Consider the following 23,488-nt stretch of genomic DNA (forward strand, 5'->3'; position numbering starts at 1 on the left):
TTCCCTAAATAATTATCCAAAGACAGGAGACATTAAAGATCAGAATAGTATCACTCTGGAGAGATCTATTTTACATTCTGGTTTTTGCTGCTATCAATATTTTAAAATACAGAGCTTTTTATATGGATTGCCCTTCATGGTAATTGCACTGTGAGTTTAATTCTAAAAGCATACTATATGCATAGACCTGTTCTACTCTGTTTTGTATGTGCCCATTTGTTTCTGCGGTGTAGACAGAAAACAGGCCATCTTTTTCCCCACTCTGAACTGCATCAAGAACTTTAGCAGAGTAACTTTGTGTAATTTGCAGCAGAAAGCTACAGTACTTTAAAGCAGGGGTCTCCAATCTTGGCAACTTTAAGACTTGTGGACTTCAACTCCCAGAGTTGAAGTCCACAAGTCTTAAAGTTGCCAAGGTTGGAGACCCCTGCTTTAAACATACTTTGTTAAGCTTTAGTGACATATTGTCCATACATATGTATTAACATGCTTTTAATATTGCTGGAAAACTAAAGATAGGGTTACATGAGATTCTAATCCATGTTAATGACTACTCACTTAGAAGAAAGAAAGCCATTGTTTGTAGCCATTAAAAGGTTTTAGAAGTTTAATGTCCCAAAATTCTTAAAATCAACACATGCAGCACATTTGTTTCTGTGACCTCCCATCCTATCATAGAGTAGCAGACATGCAGGTAATTTCAGTACAGTGTGTGTTTTTTGCCCTCTTGATATGTTTGTACAAACAGTTGATAGAGCAATTTGAGAGTGTAAAGCAGTCCTATGCTATGTAATCATCACTACGTAACACTGCAATCATTATCTGTATACACTGTATTTGAATGATTAAAGAATAATAACAAAAACTCCTTTTCTTCATTGGATGTTATGAACAGGTGCTTAAAATCTATTTTTTAATGATTGAATCTGAAATTAAAGCAGTTTAATGGAATTGATCAATTATAAAAGCATGTGCGTTATGAATGTTAAAATATCATTTGTTCTTTGGTCTATCTGCTAATAATACAGAATTCCGATATTTTATTACCTGATTTCCTCTTCTCTGTTATCCAAGAATCCAAGCTCTGTATGTTTTAAGTATGTTTTAAAGAACTTTTCAGGTTTTTGTCTTTTGTAAAACTCAACTAAGTAGAATAACTGTCTTCATTAGAAAACTGCATGTTAGTTTATAAGATTACAGCCTATAAATGTATCAAAAATACATTCCCAAGCTACCATCAATCATTTTTACGAAACTTGCTTATGTTATCCAGGTTTACCAGATTGCTAGTGGGTTGCTTTTTTTTAATGTTTTGTAACTATTATTTTTAAAAGCTAATGTTTATTTTCTGGCAGACATTGTTTAAAGCTCCAAAATGATGTTATTAGTTGCCAGAAAGTTCTATTTTGTATGAAAAAAGAGGAGACGTAGCGGCTGAAAAAAGGAGTGCTGGGATATTAATATGGAAGAAAGGTAGAATCCAATAATTAAGATAGTCTAACGAATAGAAGATGATAAAGATGAGAATGTGGAAAGAGTTTTGAACTTTTGAACTTTGATGCTGGAGAAGACTCTTGGAAATGGCATGCATAATTCAGAAAACAAATCAATTCAGCATTATTGCTTGAGGTACAAATGACCAGACTCTCATATTTTGGAGAAATCATGAGAAGATCAGCTCCCTTGAAAAGTTTCTAATGTGAGAAACTGGAATGATTGAGTTGAATTGAATGACTAGTAGCAAGGTGGATGGACTTGACTGCAGTAGCAAGGAACATGTACAGAGAACAAAACAGCAAAATGGCCAGGTAGACAACAAATCATAATAGAAAAAGACAATGTAGTCACAAAGAATCAACACTGACTTGACTGCACCTATTTGATCAATCAAGAAAAGATTTAAGAAAGCTTTGGAAGTGTAGCAATACATAGTAAGTACTTACAGGAACTGTAAGTAACTGTAACCAAAGAACTGAGGCCTTTGAACTATGGTGCTGGAGAAGACGCCTGCAAGCCCCTTGGACTGCAAGGCGATCAAACCAGTCAGTCCTAGGGGAGATCAACCCTGACTGCTCTTTAGAAGGCCAAATCCTGAAGATGAAACTCAAATACTTTGGCCACCTAATAAGAAAAAAGGATTCACTGGAGAAGAGCCTAGTGCTGGGAACGATTGAGAGCCAAAGAAGAATGGGACGACAGAGAATGAGGTGGCTCGATGGAGTCATTGAAGCAGTAGACGTGAGCTTAAATGGACTTAGTCCAGAGGTTGGTAGAGGACAGCAAGTCCTGGAGGAACATTGTCCATAGGGTCACAATGGGTCAGACACGACTTTGCGACTAACAACAACAACAACAAGGAATTGTAAGTGGAATCTGCACCAAAATATTGCAACAATGCCTTTCTGCAGGAAAAATTTCTAGATCCACCCTGCTTCTTCAAATTTTTGCTAACTGATAGTCATTTTGTGATTGAATGTGATCATTTCATATTGACGTGTTCCTCTTTAAAACTCCATGTCTTCTATATTCTTTTCCTTCCTACATCTCACTCCATTTGCCCAGTCAAGTTAGCTGAGTAGTCCTTGCATTCATTTGTTTGACTTTTTCCTCTTCTTCACAAAAGCATGTTGGTGTAATTTCTATTTTTTTTCCAGTTTTATCTCAATCTGATTTGTTTTTCCAGCTGTTTTATGCTTAGTGGAAATCTCATGCTCCACCCAAGTGTGGTTTGATGGATTGTTTGGGTCACATAATAATTGGTATAAGTCTCAAATTTCACTTTTAATAAGACGTAAATATATATGTTTTTCTTTTTCAGTCTTGCTAACTCTTCAAATCATCTCATTTCTTTGGAAACACCATTCTAATCATTTAGAGCCAGAATAAAATTGTTCTGCTCCTTGAGGAATTAAAGGATAGAAAGGTAATCAAACTGATAAAAGGAAACTGCAAAATTGGGTGTGGATCTTTCCCTATACAATTAATTCCGGGTGCTATGCTTCGCAAACCAATATTACTAGGCTTAACCCTACAGGCATTCAATTTGAAGTCTTATTTCCCCATGTTCCAAATCTTGTTTCCCAGAGATTCCTGGGTGTCAATTACTTGGGAAGTTTACAGTTGGAACAGGAAGCAAAAACCCAGGGCTCTAATTTCCAAAAATTCCTTCTATCTAGTGTTTAAACTAGGGGAGGTAAGAATGCCAATGTGCCAACAGAAAGTATTTGTTTAAGTTTAATTTGCAATGGGGAGTAGGGGAGGAATTTCAAAGCATAAGTGTACAAGTATGTAAGGGAAAGGTAACCTTCTTCCTCTTTCTCCTGTGACCTCTACAAAGCAATTAAGTTTATAAAAAATGTTTTCACTGCCCCCAATTATTTTTTTCAGCTTGATTGCCCATCAGGAAAAAGGATTTGCAACATTTCAACACTCCACTTCCTATGTGCTGTAACATTCCAAATTTCACAGAATCCCTTCTTTGCCCTGTGCTGTACGTCTTTTTTTCCTCTTCTTTTTTTTTTAAAAAAAATAATGCCTTTGGCCCGAGCATTAACAGATGGATATTAAATGTCATATCATTAGCAGTGTCTGCATCTGGGAGCTCTGTTTTGTTCAAACAAAAAGCATTTTACATTGGGACAACAAAATCTCATAGGAGCATATCAGTTTCTTAAATGTGTAGTTTCTTTTCCCAAATAAAATTCAACCTCTCTCCTCTGGAAATGATCATTTGTGCACATTCTTTCCTCTGCTTTGTTTTCTCATTGGAGGATCCTGTCTCATTTGCCGCCAGCTACCCAGTGGATTGTATATTGTTGCAGTGACAGTAATTTGCGCGAATCTAATCTAATCATTATAAATCAAAAATAGCAATAATATATTCAGGGTTAGTCCACTTGAGATAGTGATTTTATTCTATTTCAAAATGACTGGCTTAGTTCAGTGCAATACTTGTTTTGCAGCTGTCTTTCGCAGTACTCTTTTCAAATTTGGGTACTGTCCTCTTTGTAAACAAATTAGCAGTCTACGTGGACAGATTACCTATCTAGAATCTCTAATCTAAGCTCTCCAAGCAGAAATTAGGTGCCCAATTCAGCCATTCCAGCTGCTGTGCCATCAGCCCCCTCTACCACAAAGATCCTGCAGGAAAAGGGCAGTATGGACAACCGTGGGATCTGGCAGGGTGAGAGTTGTGAACCATAAACACAAAGCTTTTACAGTGTCCCAGTATAACAGATATAGTGCCCTTGCTGACCTTAATAGGAACACTAAAATGACAGATCAAGGTAGTTGTGATACTGATAACTCAAACAATCAAGGGATTATGGTCTGAGATGAAGAACTTACTTTGGAAAAGTGTGTATCAAGTTTTACAGATCGGACATACAAGAAGAAACCACCTTCTGATTGGTGATTCAATTGTAAGGGATGTAAATTTAGGAAAGGATATGGAGGTTTTGAAAGAGGTCAGGTGTCTACCTGGCGCTACTGCCAGTAGAGACGAGAGGTGTATTCTTAAGATAGTCAAGAATGCCAGTAAGGATTCTGATGTTGATGCTATTATACATCTTGGCACAAATGATCTGTCCCAAAAGGATGTACTTTCTGTGCAGAATGATTTCCAGAGCTTGGGGTATGAACTTAATAGTATAGGTTATAGGCTTATCTTTTCAGAGGTTTTACCAGTACATAAGGAACAAAAAGGTAAAGGCCAGCGTGTAGTGGAGTTTAATGTGTGGCTAAAGGAGTGGTGTAAAAAGGAAGGCTTTGGTTTTATTAGTCACGATGTCTGCAACTGGTCCAATGAAAAATTGTACAAAAGAGATGGATTGCATCCATCAAAGAAAGGGACTGAGTTACTTAGCAATAAATTCACAGATTTTCTGGATAAACATTTAAACTGAACACTGGGGACAGAGAATTAATTGATACAGAAAATTTCTGTCCCCAGCAATCCAAAACTAAAAGGGTTATCCGTGCGTGTAACATACATGACTGTGTGGGTAAGACTATCAGCCCTGCTATCAAGCAAAACCAAGCATTTAATAGTGAGTGCCATACCAAGTGCACTAAACCAACAGGTGGCAAGAAAGTAGGGGCAGTCAGGCACAACACAGGTTATGTAGACAGTAAACACAAGGTCAATCCAAATGGACTCAAATGTCTATACACCAATGCACAGAGTATGAGGAATAAACAGGGTGAATTAGAAATTCAAATAAATGAGGGCAGATATGAAATTGTTGCCATTACGGAAACTTGGTGGGATGAAACCCACAAATGGAACATACAGCTAGAGGGATATAAATTATTTAAAAGAAATAAACCAAATAAAAGAGGAGGTGGAGTTGCACTATATATAAGAAATAACTACATCTCTACAGAAATAGAGCACAACAATGAAGAAAATCATCTTGAATGTATTTGGGCCAATATAAAAAGGGTGAAAAATGATATTGCCAAAGGTCTATGCTATAGGCACCCAACCAAACAGAGAAAGTAGATGAACTTTTTGCTAGTCAGCTAACTAAGGTATGTAGGAAGCACATCACAGTAGTAATGGGGGATTTTAACTACCCTGACATCAACTGGGAAACAAACTCTGCACCAAGTGGAAGATCTAACAGGTTCCTAACAAACCTAGCAGACAACTTTGTTTCCCAAAAAGTAGAGAAGGCAACAAGGGGATCAGCCATACTGGACTTAATTCTCACTAACAGAGATGAAATGATAGAAGGTGTTGAAGCTACAGGAATCTTGGGGGCAAGTGACCACGCAATATTGGAATTCGACATTAAGCAAACACAAGTAGTAGAACAAAGTCAAACTAGAGTCTTGGACTTTAAGAGAGCTAATTTCAATAAACTTAGAGAGAGCTTGAGAAGGATTCCATCGATGAGAATCCTCAGGGGGAAAACAACTCAAGAAGCTTGGGAAATTTTGAAAAGTGAGATTATAAAAGCGCAGTCTAGCACAATACCAATGAAGAAGAAAAATAATAGATCTCAAAAGAAACCAGCATGGATGCATAAAGAACTATCTGACAAATTGAAAGACAAAAAGGACAAATATAAAAAGTGGAAAGAGGGGCAAATAACTAAGGCAGAATATCAGCAAATAGCCCAAGCCTGTAAAGGTGAAGTGAGGAAAGCTAAGGCTCACAATGAACAAAGGCTAGCGACAAGAGTAAAAAATAACAAAAAAAGCTTCTTCCAACATGTTAAAAACAAGGAAAAAGTCAAGGAAATAATTGGCCCATTGCTGGGAGAAAGTGGCACGAAGGTGACAAGCAACAGGGAGAAAGCAGATCTACTTAACTCATTTTTTGCATCTGTCTTAACACAAAAGGAAAAAACAATCCAACCTATCAAAAACAGCACCACAAAAAACAGATTAGAAACACAAGTTAAAATAGGGAAGAAAATGGTAAGTGAACACCTGTCTACCCTAGACGAGTTCAAATCACCAGGACCGGATGGATTACACCCCAAGGTTCTGAAGGAACTGGCAGACGTGATCTCAGAACCACTGAACTATATCTTTCAAAGATCCTGGAGCACAGGGGAGCTGCCAGAGGACTGGAAAAGAGCTGATGTAGTTCCCATCTTCAAAAAAGGGAAAAAAACAGATCCAGGAAACTACAGACCTATCAGCCTGACCTCAATACCGGGGAAGATTCTGGAAAAGATAATCAAGCAACGAATCATCGAACACCTAGAAGCAAACAAAGTAATAACCAAAAGCCAACATGGGTTTGTCAAAAACAGATCATGCCAGACTAATCTTATTGCGTTCTTTGACAAAGTGACAAAATTAGTAGACCAGAGGAATGCTGTCGATATAATTTACTTGGACTTCAGTAAAGCATTTGATAAAGTAGACCATAACCTACTACTAGATAAAGTAGAAAAATGTGGGTTAGACAGCACCGCCACCAGATGGATTCGTAATTGGCTGACCAACTGCACTCAACGTGTAGTCCTCAACGGAACTACATCCACATGGAGGGAAGTATGCAGTGGAGTACCCCAAAGCTCTGTTTTAGGCCCAGTACTCTTCAACATCTTCATCAATGACTTGGACGAGGGGATAGATGGGGAACTCATCAAATTTGCAGATGACATCAAGCTGGCAGGAATAGCCAACACTCCAGAAGATAGGCTCAAGTTACAGAAAGAACTTGACAGACTTGAACATTGGGCGCTATCTAACAAAATGAAATTCAACAGTGAAAAAAGTAAGGTTCTACATTTAGGCCAAAAAGCCAAAATGCACAGGTACCGTATATGTGGTACCTCGCTCAATAGTAGTATCTGTGAGAGGGATCTTGGAGTCCTAGTGGACAACCATTTAGATATAAGCCAGCAGTGTGCAGATATGAGCCAGCAGTGTGCTGCTAAAAAAGCCAACACAGCTCTGGGCTGCATAAACAGAGGGATAGAATCAAGATCACGTGAAGTGTTAGTGCCACTTTATAATGCCTTGGTAAGGCCACACTTGGAATTCTGCATTCAGTTTTGGTCGCCACCATGTAAAAAGATGTTGAGACTCTAGAAAGAGTGCAGAGAAGAGCAACAAAGATGATTAGGGACTGGAGGCTAAAACATATGAAGAACGGTTGCAGGAACTGGGTATGTCTAGTTTAATAAAAAGAAGGACTAGGGAGACATGATAGCAGTGTCCCAATATCTCAGGGGTTGCCACAAAGAAGAGGGAACCAGGCTGTTCTCCAAAGCACCTGAGGGTAGAACAAGAAGCAATGGGTGGAAACTGATCAAGAAAAGAAGCAACTTAGAACTAAGGAGAAATTTCCTGACAGTTAGAACAATTAAGTGAAACGACTTGCCTGCAGAAGTTGTGAATGCTCCAACACTGGAAATCTTTAAGAAAATGTTGGATAACCATCTGTCTGAGATGGTGTAGGGTTTCCTGCCTGGGCAGGGGGGTTGGACTAGAAGGCCTCCAAGGTCCCTTCCAACTCTGTTGTTATTGTTATTGTTAATTTGGAGCAGGGGTCTCCAACCTTGGCAACTTTAAGACTTGTGGGTTTCATCTCCCAGAATTCTCGGAGTTGAAGTCCACAAGTCTTAAAGTTGCCAAGGTTGAGGACCCCTGATTTGGAGGATCAGCAAATGGGAGGTTTGTTCTGTGGGAGGGACTTGATCTCCCAACAGTTTGCAATATGAAAAGCTTCAATGGGCAAGATTTAAAATCAAATCTATTCTACTACCAATCTATGGAAATACTATTCAAGTTAGTCACTGGTCTTGATTCATTAAGAATTACTATTTTGGTGTTGCAAATTCTCTCATGCTCACTTACTTGGAATATATTTCTGTAGAAAACAATGGGCTATATCAATGGTTGTCAACCTGGTCCCTACCGCCCACTAGTGGGCGTTCCAGCTTTCATGGTGGGTGGTAGGGGTTTTTGTCCAATACTGAAGCACTTTCCTTTTTTTTAAATTTAATTGACTTTTTAAAAAATTTTCATAGCATTATTTAAAAATTTTCATTAGGTTTTCATAAAATTCCCCGTGAATTTAAATTTCTGAAAATATAGTACTTGTATTGCCCATGCATAAGTTTAGTTCACGTTATGTAGGTACCTCAATACCAGGGAAGATTCTGGAAAAGATGATCAAGCAACAAATCCCCAAACACCTAGAAGCAAACAAAGTAATAACCAAAAGCCAACCTGGGTTTGTCAAAACAGATCATGCCAGACTAATCGTATTGCATTCTTTGACAAAGTGACAAAATTAGTAGACCAGAGGAATGCTGTCGATATAATTTACTTGGACTTCAGTAAAGCATTTGATAAAGTAGACCATAACCTACTACTAGATAAAGTAGAAAAATGTGGGTTAGACAGCACCGCCACCAGATGGATTCGTAATTGGCTGACCAACTGCACTCAACGTGTAGTCCTCAACGGAACTACATCCACATGGAGGGAAGTATGCAGTGGAGTACCCCAAAGCTCTGTTTTAGGCCCAGTACTCTTCAACATCTTCATCAATGACTTGGACGAGGGGATAGATGGGGAACTCATCAAATTTGCAGATGACATCAAGCTGGCAGGAATAGCCAACACTCCAGAAGATAGGCTCAAGTTACAGAAAGAACTTGACAGACTTGAACATTGGGCGCTATCTAACAAAATGAAATTCAACAGTGAAAAAAGTAAGGTTCTACATTTAGGCCAAAAAGCCAAAATGCACAGGTACCGTATATGTGGTACCTCGCTCAATAGTAGTATCTGTGAGAGGGATCTTGGAGTCCTAGTGGACAACCATTTAGATATAAGCCAGCAGTGTGCAGATATGAGCCAGCAGTGTGCTGCTAAAAAAGCCAACACAGCTCTGGGCTGCATAAACAGAGGGATAGAATCAAGATCACGTGAAGTGTTAGTGCCACTTTATAATGCCTTGGTAAGGCCACACTTGGAATTCTGCATTCAGTTTTGGTCGCCACCATGTAAAAAAGATGCTGAGACTCTAGAAAGAGTGCAGAGAAGAGCAACAAATATGATTAGGGGACTGGAGGCTAAAACATATGAAGAACGGTTGCATGAACTCGGAATGTCTAGTTTAATAAAAAGAAGGACTAGGGGAGACATAATAGCAGTGTTCCAATATCTCAGGGGTTGCCACAAAGAAGAGGGAATCAGGCTGTTCTCCAAAGCACCTGAGGGTAGAACAAGAAGCAATGGGTGGAAACTGATCAAGAAAAGAAGCAACTTAGAACTAAGGAGAAATTTCCTGACAGTTAGAACAATTAAGTGAAACGACTTGCCTGCAGAAGTTGTGAATGTTCCAACACTGGAAATCTTTAAGAAAATGTTGGATAACCATCTGTCTGAGATGGTGTAGGGTTTCCTGCCTGGGCAGGGGGGTTGGACTAGAAGGCCTCCAAGGTCCCTTCCAACTCTGTTGTTATTGTTATTGTTAATTTGGAGCAGGGGTCTCCAACCTTGGCAACTTTAAGACTTGTGGATTTCATCTCCCAGAATTCTCGGAGTTGAAGTCCACAAGTCTTAAAGTTGCCAAGGTTGAGGACCCCTGATTTGGAGGATCAGCAAATGGGAGGTTTGTTCTGTGGGAGGGACTTGATCTCCCAACAGTTTGCAATATGAAAAGCTTCAATGGGCAAGATTTAAAATCAAATCTATTCTACTACCAATCTATGGAAATACTATTCAAGTTAGTCACTGGTCTTGATTCATTAAGAATTACTATTTTGGTGTTGCAAATTCTCTCATGCTCACTTACTTGGAATATATTTCTGTAGAAAACAATGGGCTATATCAATGGTTGTCAACCTGGTCCCTACCGCCCACTAGTGGGCGTTCCAGCTTTCATGGTGGGTGGTAGGGGTTTTTGTCCAATACTGAAGCACTTTCCTTTTTTTTAAATTTAATTGACTTTTTAAAAAATTTTCATAGCATTATTTAAAAATTTTCATTAGGTTTTCATAAAATTCCCCGTGAATTTAAATTTCTGAAAATATAGTACTTGTATTGCCCATGCATAAGTTTAGTTCACGTTATGTAGGTGAAACTAAACGGCCCTATAGTGCGACCGCAAACAAAAGAGCTTCGTCCCAGAATAGCTCACTCATCTCCCCCCACACCACCCAGCTGTAACAGACAAGCAGAGCTGGTAGCCGGCGCCCCCACCCAAACCCTATCTACGATGCGCAAGAGGCATGCGCAGATGACGATACACGGCGCATTACTGTGGAACCGGTGGGCGGTTAGAAAATTTTACTACTAACAGAGATACAAAAATGGCGGTAGGTATAAAAAGGTTGACTACCCCTGGGCTATATGAATGAATTTCTATAGAATACAATGACTACAATAGTGTTGATACAGTTCCGTAGCCTTTCTAGGATACACTGATACCACGATACAAAATTATGCTGAGCCTAGAAAGTATGCAGAGATGAGCAACGAAAATGATAAAGGATCCGGAAGCCAAATGATGAATGGTTGAGGAAGGCAGGTAAATCTAACCTACCGGAAGAGAAGGATCAAGGGAGACGTGATAACTGTCTTCTGATACTTCCAGTATAGTCATAAAGAAGAGTGGATTGATTTATTTTTCAAAGCACCAGAGGGCAGGACAAAAATAAATGAAACTTGTTAAAGTGAGATCCAGCCTAAAAGTAAGGAGAAATTTTCTGACAGCAACAACAATCAGTGGAAGAGCTTACTGCCCAGAGTTGTAGGTGCTCCATCACTGAAAGTTTTCAAAAATAAGACTGAACAACTATTTGACCCAGGATGTATAAGATTTCATCCTTGAGCATGGGATGTATAAGATTTCATCCTTGAGCATGGGATTGGACTAGAAGAACTCCGAGGTTTCTTTCAGCCTTATGATTCTACATTCAGTGTCTTGTAAATCTCTTCTTGTTTGGGATGGCCTTTTTGTGCAAATACTATTACCATAGCTGTACAATATATTGCACACCTAGCAGAAAGCACTTCTTTAGCACATTTCTAGGTTTTAAAACACGTTAAGTACGGTTTCTCAAAAATCTTTCCAACCAGTCTTCAAAAATTGGTATCATTCTTTCAGATGAAGCTGTGAGAGTGTGCTCAGTCCATTATTGAGATCTGAAAATCCCGTTGGAATTGCATATTTTGTCACCCTTATGTAAGTTGTTTATTGAAGTAGAACTTAAGGTAACTCAGAGGAAGGTGAAGGAGAGAGAAGCAAGAGCTTCGTCCATATTAGAATGCAGAAAGCACTCTGTGGAATGTCCAGGAATTGCAACTGACCATCAAAGGAATTTCAGAAATCAAAAGAATTGAATTCTGAAAGAGAATGAGACTGTTCTGACAGGGCATCTATCAAATATAATATTTTGATACAATATCAGAGGAGAGTTTGCTAGGAGACTGCTAAATCTGAATGCCAATCAAGCTGGAAAGATGATTAATTAAAGGAAATCTTCATTTAGAATCTTTCCAGCCTTCAGAGACTCCCTTGGCCTTAACTCTTGCCAAAAACTTTCTTTCTATGGTGCAAAACTTGTAATCATTGAGCTAACTCACAAATAGTACTTTTAAAAAGGCACATCTTCTTATTAAATACTATTTTTCATGCTCAAAAAAATAGATTTATTTCAGAAAGGAGTCCTTCAGTGGCTCTGAGGAAGAAACTTGGCTAATTTAAATGGTGCAGTGCGAGATGTTAAAGTGAGAATAAAGCTCTGAGAGGTAGCTATTTTCTCACTTAATAATGCTCAAGTCTCTTGTTCAGGGAGGCATAAAAATTTCAGTACTGCAAGTTCAAAGAAGTGTGTTTGAACACAGTGGCCATTTCACAAAGGAACAAAAGAGACCTTAAGAAGTAAAAAGAAGAACTACTGATCCGAGGGAGGTAATAGTGGCTATGACAACTCTTTCAATTCTTGGACTGCCCAACCAGACAGATGCTTACACTTGGTATACTTGCATCCTCGCCAATAAATTAGCAAGTACAAATTTCTACACGGCAAATTGTTTTGGTCCTTTCAGTGTTTAATAGTGGTTTTGTTAAAACTCGATGTGGTTACAGTGTGGATTCAGAAAATGCACTTAATAATGAGATAAAATTGGTTTGAAAAATACTTGAAGTCCCATTGACTTGATGGAGAGTTAATATGTGCTTAAACATAATGGAGCTTAAGGCTACTTGGCTCTAGTAATATAATACCTCTGGCTGTTTAAACTATAGATAAATGTGGTAGAAATATAGAAGTAAATCCCCTAAGAAGTTTAATATTAAAATTAATACTATGTTTCTGTGTCTGGCAGAATATGTTTATAATCCAGCAGCTATTGTAACTGCTAGAATAAATCTATATAACATTGGCAGAGAGGTAGTCAATTACTTATGTTGCAGCAAGACCCTCTCTTTAATTGACATTTCGCTGACAGGCCGAGTTAAAAATAATCAATCCCTATTTGAGTTGTTCAAGTATAATCAGGAATTCTTTTTAACTTAAATCTATCAGTTGTTTGAGACATTAGTAAAAATACCAAACTGTTAACACCTTTGTTTTCCCTTTCACAGTTCTGCACCGATTTTTTTCCTAAACCCTCAAATTCATTAACAGCTAGCTTTTTAACAATGAAACGCATATTTCTTGTTTATATTTCTTGATAATTAATGTTTTTGCATTGTCTTTCTGCAAAAGGGCAATTAAGGCATATTTAAGAAATATAAAAATAAAAGGATGAATTAAAATTGAACAGCAATATAACTAAAAACATTTTTTCTCCAAAGAGTACAATGGGCTGGTCCTTACAGAAAGTATGCAAAGCATTTTGTCTGTTCAGGCACTTGAGGCCATTGTGAAAATTCCAATTTATTAGTAGAGTTATTAGTATGAGTGTTCTCCCTTGCCTCCAAAAATGTTTCCTTGTGCAAGCACAGAATTCAGTGCTGCCTGTGCCAACTCTTGTCTGTATGGTCTTGGTGAGCTACTATTCTGTGACATAGTTGGCAGAGCGAAGATGATACAATAGATGGAGTAAGGATTTTTCCTAATAGAAATAATAATTTTTATTACCTTTGAATATCAACTGAAAGGTATGTTCAGTGGTTAAAGCAGCCTTCCTTATTCTGAGGCCTTCCAGAAGTGTTGATGACAATACCAATACATCTTGATCCTACATCAACTATACCACAATTCCTATCATTCCTAGCACAGAGAGACTAGCTTCTTCTCAGCCATGAAACTGTCCATGATTTTGAGCCAGTAATACTAAACTATCTCAGAAAAACGCTTGTGAGATAAATAGGCCTGAAGCATGAACAATGCTTTGCATGCACTTCCAATCTCCTTGGAGAAGAAGATGGATGTCATTTTTAAAAGTCCAAACTTTTCTCTGTACACTGTTTCCAAAGTAATGTCACCCGCTTGGTAAATTGCTTGTGGTTTCTGTGCTTATATATTTTAACAAAGAATATAAAGAAGTTCAGAAAATGGTCCCTTTATTCATCTGAACAGATTCTAGGAAATGAAAACAAGTTTTTATTTTTACTTCTTTTTTGTGCTGCTGAAATTCAACAACTGCATTAAAGGCCACAAGGTAGGTGGAGTGGAGATTTATCGCTACAGCAGTTTTTATACAGCCAATTCAAATAGATTTCACAAAGCAATGACCCTGCCAAAACAGTAAATACTATTTACATATCCTCAAAGATTTCCAGGGCTATGGATTTTCTCATAGGAGAAACATAGCATGAAATAGTAGGTATTTTAGTAGATTTTGTCAAACAAGTTACAGAATATTATTGAATCCACAGCTCCATCTAGAGACCACAAAATAGCTTGAGTGTTGTTCTGGCCTGCATTTTAAAAGATTGTTTGAATAAATAATAAATAACATAATAGCTGACTCAGTTTCATTGGAATTCTAGGAATGCTACTGAGGGCTTCTTCCTTCACTCAAAGCAATATAAGACTTCCCATTATGAAATGCTAAGTAAATATCTAAAAATGCTTAAAAGAAGATAATTAAGAGTTTGAAAATATAAAGTAAGTCAAGTGAGGATTATATTAAGAACAGCTCACAATGATTTGATTATTTATATAAGAATAAATGAATTTTCATTTCTGACAGATGTCTTCCTTTGATTTGTGAAGTAAATTTAAATGTGGGAATTAAGTCTTCAATATCTACATAAATGACCTAGATGAGGAGACTGAAGGCACTCATCAAATTTGTGGATGACACAAAGCTGGGATGAATTGATATCACTTTGGAAGATAGCTTCAGAATTCAGAAAGATATTACCCAATGAGATGCCATTCAGCAGTGTGAAAAGTAAGAGCCTTCACATAGGCAAGAAAAAACAGATGCATGAGTATAGGACGGGCAGTACCTGGCTCAACAGTAGTATCTGTGAGAGGGCTTTAGGTGTCCTGGTGGATCACCACTTAAGTATGAGTCAGCAGTGTTCTACAGCTGCCAAAAAAGCCAACATAATCCTAAACTGCATCAACAGGATAGCATAAGTTCACAGGACATGATCATTCTGTTGGAATATTGTGTCCAGTTCTGATCATGATATAAAAAAGAATCCAAGATCCTAGAATGAGTGCAGAGAAGAACAACAAAGATGATAAGGGGTCTGGAGACTACATCGTATGATAAATGGCCAAGGAAGCAAGTATATTTAGCCTAATGAAGAGAAGGCTTAAGGGAAACCTAATAGTTTTCCAATATTTGAAGTGCTGTCACAGGGAAGTGGGTATTGACTTCTTTTCCATAGTACCTGAGAGAAGGACAAGAAGCAATAGGTGAAAATTCATCAGAAGAAATAAGGAATTTCCTGACAGAGTGATTAATCAGTAGAACAGCTTGTCTCCTGGAGTTGTGGGCACTCCAACACTGTAAGTTTTTAAGAAGAGATTGGACAAGCATTTGTTTGAAATGGTATAAATGGCATAGGGCCGTGATGGCGAACCTATTGCACACGTGCCACAAGTGGCACACAGAGCCCTCTCTGCAGGCACGCCAGCCGTTGCCCCAGCCCAGCTCCACCATGCATGCACACATGCCTCCTGCCAACCAGCAGTTTTCAGGCCTCTGCTGCACATGTGCGGGGGGCAGAACGCATGCAGGGAATGTGTGTGCATGTGGGGGGTGGGTCACATGCACGTGGGTCGCATGCACGGGGAATACACGGGGAGTACAGCCCCAAAATAGGGCACTGAGGGGCTGTGCGAGGGCCCTCCCTGCTTCATTTTGGGCCTGGAGAGCCACCTGCACCAACCTGGAAGCCAAAGAGGGTGCAGGGGAGCATCTGCATGGGAGGTGGGGCACATGTGCGGGGGGCGCACACATGCATGAGGATGCGTATACATGCAGGGGGAGCTCGCATTGCATTTGGGGGGTTTGGGCACACGTGTGCATTAGCATGCACACAGGCTTTGGGCACTCGGCATCAAAAAGATTAACTATCAGTGGTATAGAGTTTCCTGTCTGCACAGTGGGTTGGACTAGAAGTCCTCCAAGATCCCTTCCAACTCTGTTATTCTTTTATAAGCACTCCTGCCTTGGGCAAGGGGTTGGACTAAAAAAAACCTACAAGTTCCCTTCAGGTCCTATGATTCTATATACAATAAGGTCTAGAATTAGATCTAAGTTTATTCATACTCAGAGTAGGCCCATTGATTATGGTGGCATAAGCAAATACTCAGTTTAACAGAGCAATTTAGCATACTTCAGATATAATGGACAAACTGCATACATAAACTGTCCATAAACTGCAGACAAAAAAATAATTTCTATAAGCAGGAGAAGAGTACGGCTAGCTAGTATTCTTGCTGCTATTTTTTAAAGGATGGCTATGGATGCTTATATATTGTATATAGTGGATTGGGCTGAGAAAGTGGCCTTCTTGCCTAAAGTGGGATTAGAACTAACTAACTATTTATTTATTTATTTTATTATAATTTGTCAAACAAAAACCCCTTCCTTGACCGGGATGCCTTATGCATGGTCACTCACGCTCTTGTCACTTCTCGTCTGGATTATTGCAATGCTCTCTACATGGGGCTACCCCTGAAGTGCACTCGGAGGCTTCAGTTAGTTCAGAATGCAGCTGCGCGGGTGATTGAGGGAGCCTCACGCTGCTCCCACGTAACACCGCTCTTGCGCAGTCTGCACTGGTTACCTGTGGTCTTTCGGGTGCGCTTCAAGGTGTTGGTTACCACCTTTAAAGTGCTCCATAGCTTAGGGCCCGGGTACTTACGGGACCGCCTGCTGTTACCTTATGCCTCCCACCGACCTGTACGCTCACACAGAGAGGGTCTTCTCAAGGTGCCGTCCGCCAAGCAATGTCGGCTGGTGGCCCCCAGGGGAAGGGCCTTCTCTGTTGGAGCACCTACCCTCTGGAACGAACTTCCCCCTGGTTTGCGTCAATTACCTGACCTTCGGACCTTTCGCCGTGAATTGAAAACGCACTTGTTTATCCAAGCGGGACTGGCTTAATTTTTTTAACTTTTGAATTTTAATAATTTTAATTGGGGTATTTTATGAATTTTATGGGTCAAATTTGACGGTTTTAAATTTTCGGCCATTTATAGAATATGTTATTTTAATTTTTGTTTTAATTTGTATATTGTACTGTTTTTTAATCTGGCTGTACACCGCCCTGAGTCCTTCGGGAGAAGGGTGGTATAAAAATCTAAATAATAAATAAATAAATAAATAATAAAACAAAAAGAACAAGAATAAAAGAAAAAAAGAAAAAAATACAATGACAGGGATGATAGGCACGATTGTGCACTTATGCACACCTCCTCTACTGACCACTTAAATATGAAGTAAGATCCACAGAAGTTAATTTGAACTAAAACTATAAAAATTTGTAGCTGAGACAACTGGATCAGGTAGAGCATTCCAGACTTTGACAATTCTATTACAGAAATCATATTTTTTACAGTCAAGTTTAGAACGATATACACGGAGTTTAAAGCAGTTGTTCGCGCACATATTATTGCTATTAAAACAAAAAAAGTCACTTACAGGTAAAGCATTACTACGTATAATTTTGTATGCAATACTTAGGTCTGAACCGAGAATTTCGAGCCTAGTAGGGAATTCTATTGTGTACAAAAGAGTACAAAACTCTGAGATCCAAAACTAGGAAGTGACAAAGATATTTGGTATTGTGTTGGTTTTCCTTATTCTCTTTCGTATGATATTCTGATTATTCTTGACCCTTCCTTATTGTGTAAGATTGAAACTTAGCTACTTCGTATCACCTGCTTGCCATATGGCTGTTGTATGTGTTTAAAATTTTGAGTAAAATTCTTATCATGTATAAGAAAAATGAAAATTTACCATACCTGATATGTATTTGCATAAATTTTTTTTGACCAATAAAAACTTTTTATAACAAAAAGAGTACAAAACTTTTCTCGTGAAAAATCTGAACCCTTGATTAAACTGATGTCAGATATATGGCGGGGTTTCCAAACAGTTGAACAATACTCTAAGATTGGTCTACCATAATTTTTATAAGCTCTAATTAGCAATACAATGTTTCCAGAAAAAAAGCTCCATAAAATTAAATTTATAACTCTTAATGCTTTTTTAGCAACGCTGTTACAATGAACTTGGAACATAAGTCATCAGAAATAAGTACACCTAGGTCCTTGACAAAGTGAGGGTCATCTGCTAGATCAATACTACCTAGCTTATATTTGACATTCTGATTATGTTTACCAATATGTAAGAGAGAACATTTATTAATCGAAATTTGAAATTGCCCGATAGATGACCATTCAGACAGATAGTCAAGATCATTTTGCAAAACAACAGAATTATCTGTAGTATTAAGTTGATCACATAAGTCGTTGATATAGAGCAAGAAAAGCATGGGACCTAAAACGCTGCCTTGTGGAACACTAGTTATCTGATTCAGGATTAGACACTGAGTTCCCTATTTTGACTTTCTGCAGTCTATTAGGCAGGAAAGCAGCAATCCACTTGTGCAAAGGTCCAGAAATGCTGTAAGAGTTTAATTTCAACAGCAGTTTATCATGTACTACTGTATCAAAAACTATGTAAATTGCATCTACAGCTTTACCTTGATCAAGACGTGTAGTCCAGATGTTTTTACAGTGCAAAAGTTGTAAAAAACAGGACAAGTTTTTCCTAAAGCTAAACTGTTTGTCAGATAGCAAGTTGTTTGATTCTAACTTGTGAACAATGGATTGGTTTATAATCGATTCCATAACTTTGCATGTAAGCACAGAGAGATTGGTCTATAATTTTCTACTGAACTAGGGTCACCCTTTTAAAAGATTGGTATAACTAAAGCTGATGACCATAGATCAGTCAGAGAACTATTTTGAAATGATACTTCAAAAAATGTACACAAAAATTGTACACAATCTCCCAGTTTCTTGCATTAACCACTAGATTAATTTCTGTTTCCAGTGACTGCTGGCTTGGGGTAATGACAGTTGTAGTCTGAGTCATTTGAAGAGCAACGTATTGAAAAAGACTGCAGTAGGCAATTACTACCATTATTTTTCAACAGAGGTGTCATCACGAGCTCTAGAAAAGGGAAGAATTTTCAGATGCATCTGTACTCTTTGTGGACCATTTTTTATTGTTGTAATTTAAAGAGAGAGAGAGAAAAAGGAAAAGAACTATCCAGTAGCAGTTTAAGTTGATGATGAGTTCCACAACACATATTGATGAAAATATTTCCATTGTCATAACAATACTAGCAGATTTAAGAACTATGTATTAATCCAATTTATTTTTAAAAATAAAAAGTCTGTATTTGATCAAGTCTTGTTTCAAAAGTTTCATCTGAATCCATGTGAAGGAACAGATTCAGGAGGAACTCAGTAAGGATGAGCTACTATTACAATAACAGGCCCTCTTGCACCAAAGTAGTTCAGACATCTTTGGCTGAGATAATCTGAATATTTTGGTCACAAGCTGGGGATTCTCTTAGTTTCAAAACTTTCTATGAAAACAGAATGTGTTTCATGGTAAGATGAATCTTTGCCTACGTCCAATTGCTCCACCAGTAGTGAATTTTCTTGGACTAGTAGTCATGGCAGTGGTGACTTATCTTCATCAGTTCCTAGTTTAAATACCTATAATTCAATCTACATGGAACTATTCTTGAAGATTACTTGGAAATTACAGTTGGCATAGAATGAAATTGCCCATGTTTTTGTGTTGATTTAGTTGGTGTATTGGTTATAATTGGTTATAATACAAGCCATCTAAAGTAGGTTGACTTAAAATTTTAAATGAACAACTTACATCAACATCAATGGCTTTTTCTCTTACAATTATAAAATCGTTATTGAATCGTTATTGTATCATTATATTAGTAATATAATATTATAAGACACTTCTCTTTTTATAAAACCAGATAGGTGCTAGATGGATAATCAGGAATCATATTACCTGAAAACTGCATGACAGAGTCACAGTCAGTTCTTTTGGCATCAGTATTAAGAAAGTTGTATAGTCAGCAGGTTCTTTAGAAGCTATCAAAATCACAGCTATTTAAGGCTCACTAGCAGAGGCTAGAAAAAATGTTTTTCAAGAAAAGTATTATAAATTAATACTTCCAATTATACTGGAATTTCTGTGTATATGTATGTATGTAATAGTCAATGTGATAAGTCATCAGGCTTAGAACTTTTCCTGTTTTCATAGATGTAATAGTATCACTAATTATTGGTTAAATTGGAATTATTAAATATTTTATCCCAACGTCTTTGATAATAGAAATATTGGTTTAACTGCATTTATCAAGGGACCAGTAGTTTATTGGGTCTTTCTTCTCACTACCAATATAGGTATTAAGTGCACAGAGGGAATTAATTCCATGTCCTACACTCCAAAAACCTTTATGTAATATAAGTGCATATCTTTGCATACAGAATTTTTTTTTCTTCTTTTTCTCAAAATTTCTGCTTTAATTTTTTCATGAATCATAATAATACAACCATGATGTTTTAAAGGTGTATCAAATAGTCACTAGATTATAAACTACTGAATCTAGGGAGAAAATTTTAAAGCATGTTTATCCATCCATTCATCTTAACACCAAAATACTAAAAAATAATTGAATTGGGAACATATCTGGAGTTTAATATGATCCTGCTATGGTGAACTTAAAAGCTGCTATCCCTATATTAAATTCTAATATAAAAACATGCAAAATTTTCCATTTCGAGAATTAAATTTAGGTGGGATAATATTGCGATTTAATAAAGGAACTATCTGATCTCCTATACTAAAGTAAAAAGATGTTAAAACTCCTGTGCGATATATCTGGATAATCCTTAGACCCTAAAGTTCAGTACATGTAGCGCATTATTTAATGACCATTGTTAAAAATTGTTCTGGCTCACTTATTGTTTTATGATTAGAGCAGTAAATCACAGACCCTATAGACTTAGTAAATGTTGAATTTCCACAAAGTTACACAATAATAAATGTCCTGCATATATATTTCCTTGTGGAATATGTTTCTTGTAAAAAAGCAATGTCAGATTTTAAATTGCACAATTTAATACTTATTAGAATATTTAAATCTTTTATATTCCATGAAAGTAACAGTAATGTCATTTAAATTAAAATTCAAAAGGGAGAGGGGCTAGAAAAAAAAGTTGCATATGCAGAGACTAATTTCAGGGATGAAAAAAAAAAAGCTGACATCCATAATAATTTTGAAACCTGCCTACTATTTGGGGAAATTTAAAAAATTTTCTTCATATGATCTGTTTCCCAGATTTAAAAAAAAGATAGCTCAAAGAAGATACATAAACATCATATAAATTATTGTATTGAAATATTTAAAGAGAACTATACTATCCAAACCAAAAAAATGAAGAAATAGAATAAGGTTCGTTTAAAAACTACAATCATAAGGTATTATAACTTTTCTGCCTGACAAGATACTGCAATGTCTTTCTGCCCTCAAGAAAATATATATGAATCCAGTACACAATTACTTTAATGTAATCCATCTGATTTACTGAATTATGACCTCCTATTTTTAAAAAGGCTGATAAACTCAATTATGACTTGCTGATCACTCAGCCAAAATAATTCATTCTACTTTTTTCCCTTTTATAAAACCAAATTAATCTAATTTACATAAAAATCAGTAAAAGTTTGTGCTACTAAATTTGAATAAACCAAATCATATCCCCAGTATTTTAGACTGCATAGTGCATCATAGTTTCCCTGGATGCATTAGATTGAATGTCTCTATCACCTTTTATACTCAGTGATTAAGTAGGTTCTTGATAAAATATGAATATTCTAGATTAGTTTTAAGTGCATTTGGGATAAGACAGAAGTGATGGACTCTAAGTGTTTTAATGACTTATGCAGGCAGGGAAAACCTTTTTTAAAAAAACCAACCATGGTATAACATAGTTCAGAATCACTAATTCCCAATCCATTAAACATGGAGTAGGACAATCAATTACTCCAGCTCTTAGATGGGTAGTGGACTCTTATCCCTGAGACTGCTCAGGATTATAAACAACCTGAAAGTCAATCAATCCAAAGCTCTTTTCTAAACTACCCCTGGGATATCCAATTTCAAGGCATGCCAATCATCTAAACACAGCTGGTAATGGATCTATAGCACTCTTCCTTCTATGATGATCTCTCACAGAACAGAACTGGAAGGATCTTAAGAGGTTATCTATTCAATGCAAGATCTGCTAGATGTTCACCCATCTCCACTGAAGAACTTCACTGGAAAAAAACCTCATAAAACTTCTATAACAGCTTTTTCTACAGTCTCTGTTATTGTAGATGACAGCTCATACAGTCAGAACGGTCCTCCTGATGTCTACCTTGAACCCACTTCTTCTAGTTTTAATCCACTTATTTTGGTCCTGTCTTCTGCATAGAGAATATGCATCCACCCTCTCTTTCGACAGAGATCCATTTTCATCATCTTAGTTTTTAAGGTACAAATTCTTCATTTTTGCTTTGAACAAGCCATTGGCATTATAGAAGAATCACAGAAAACAAAGAACTTGGTGCAAAATTGCTACAGGATTTCTCTAGTCAACCTAAGGACCATGAGTTTTAATAATTTTGTTTAGAAAAATATTTGGAAACAAGATTCCAAAATCAAGCCAATTTTAATTCTCTTTCAAATCACTATACTACTTGCTATTGCACCAATAGGTTTTCCAACCTACACATGTTCTGTGCATTAAAAGAGTATCAGCTAAGAAGAATAACATTAATTAAAATTCAGTCTTGCTTGTTATCTGGTTTCGTTAGCATAAAAATGGTATGTCTGGATATACCGAAAGGAGAAAGTTCATACTTGAGAATGCTGGCTTTTTTAAAAAACAAAATAATATATACAAGACTATATAAAATATATACACATATTCCACCAAAGACCAATTTTGGCCAAAATTCCACACAGCTACACTCTGTATAAAACATAAGCACTATTCCATGAAGTCCTTCCATGATATTCCCGTATTATTCCCTTGAAGCCAGTGAGAAATTGCTGTTAAGTTGCCCATGCTGTCAGTTGCTGCATATCTTCATCATCATCTTCCACCCTCTTCTTTGAAGATGCTATAACAAAAGATAATAATTGTTCAACATACTGGAACAACAAAGATAAAGTTTTGCTGTCTCTGGAAAGACTTAGTATTTGGATTAGAGGCATTGTGGCTCAAAAATGAGGAGACATACTTTACAAAACACATCTTGTAAAGGGATGACTTCAGTAGATTTATTCAATAAGAATTGCTTGCATAGCTTTACATCAGATCGCAAGACTTGAATCCAGGTGACCAAATCCAAGTTCAGCCTTGGCTATCAAATCCAAGTTCAGCCTTGCAATGTATTTTTTCACCAAAGTGCAATTACTATTAGTAGTCCCCTCTTACCAATAGTAATTGGAACGGAGAAGGCCATCGCTAAGCAAGGAAGGCACATCATGTGA

At 37.2% G+C, this 23,488-nt stretch overlaps 1 protein-coding gene across 1 annotated transcript in view; it reads right to left on the minus strand.

Moving 5' to 3' along the window:
• Positions 1-13,976: 13,976 nt before the first annotated feature.
• CHMP4C (charged multivesicular body protein 4C) overlaps positions 13,977-23,488 on the minus strand; it is a 28,066-nt gene continuing 18,554 nt past the window's right edge. Inside the window, exon 5 of the mRNA XM_058176481.1 lies at positions 13,977-23,115. Within this exon, the coding sequence (XP_058032464.1) occupies positions 23,048-23,115 (68 nt within the window). The 3' untranslated portion in view covers positions 13,977-23,047. The remainder of the gene's footprint in view (positions 23,116-23,488) is intronic.

This window comes from Ahaetulla prasina, chromosome 3, assembly GCF_028640845.1.
Source record: "Ahaetulla prasina isolate Xishuangbanna chromosome 3, ASM2864084v1, whole genome shotgun sequence".
Lineage (NCBI taxonomy): Eukaryota > Metazoa > Chordata > Lepidosauria > Squamata > Colubridae > Ahaetulla > Ahaetulla prasina.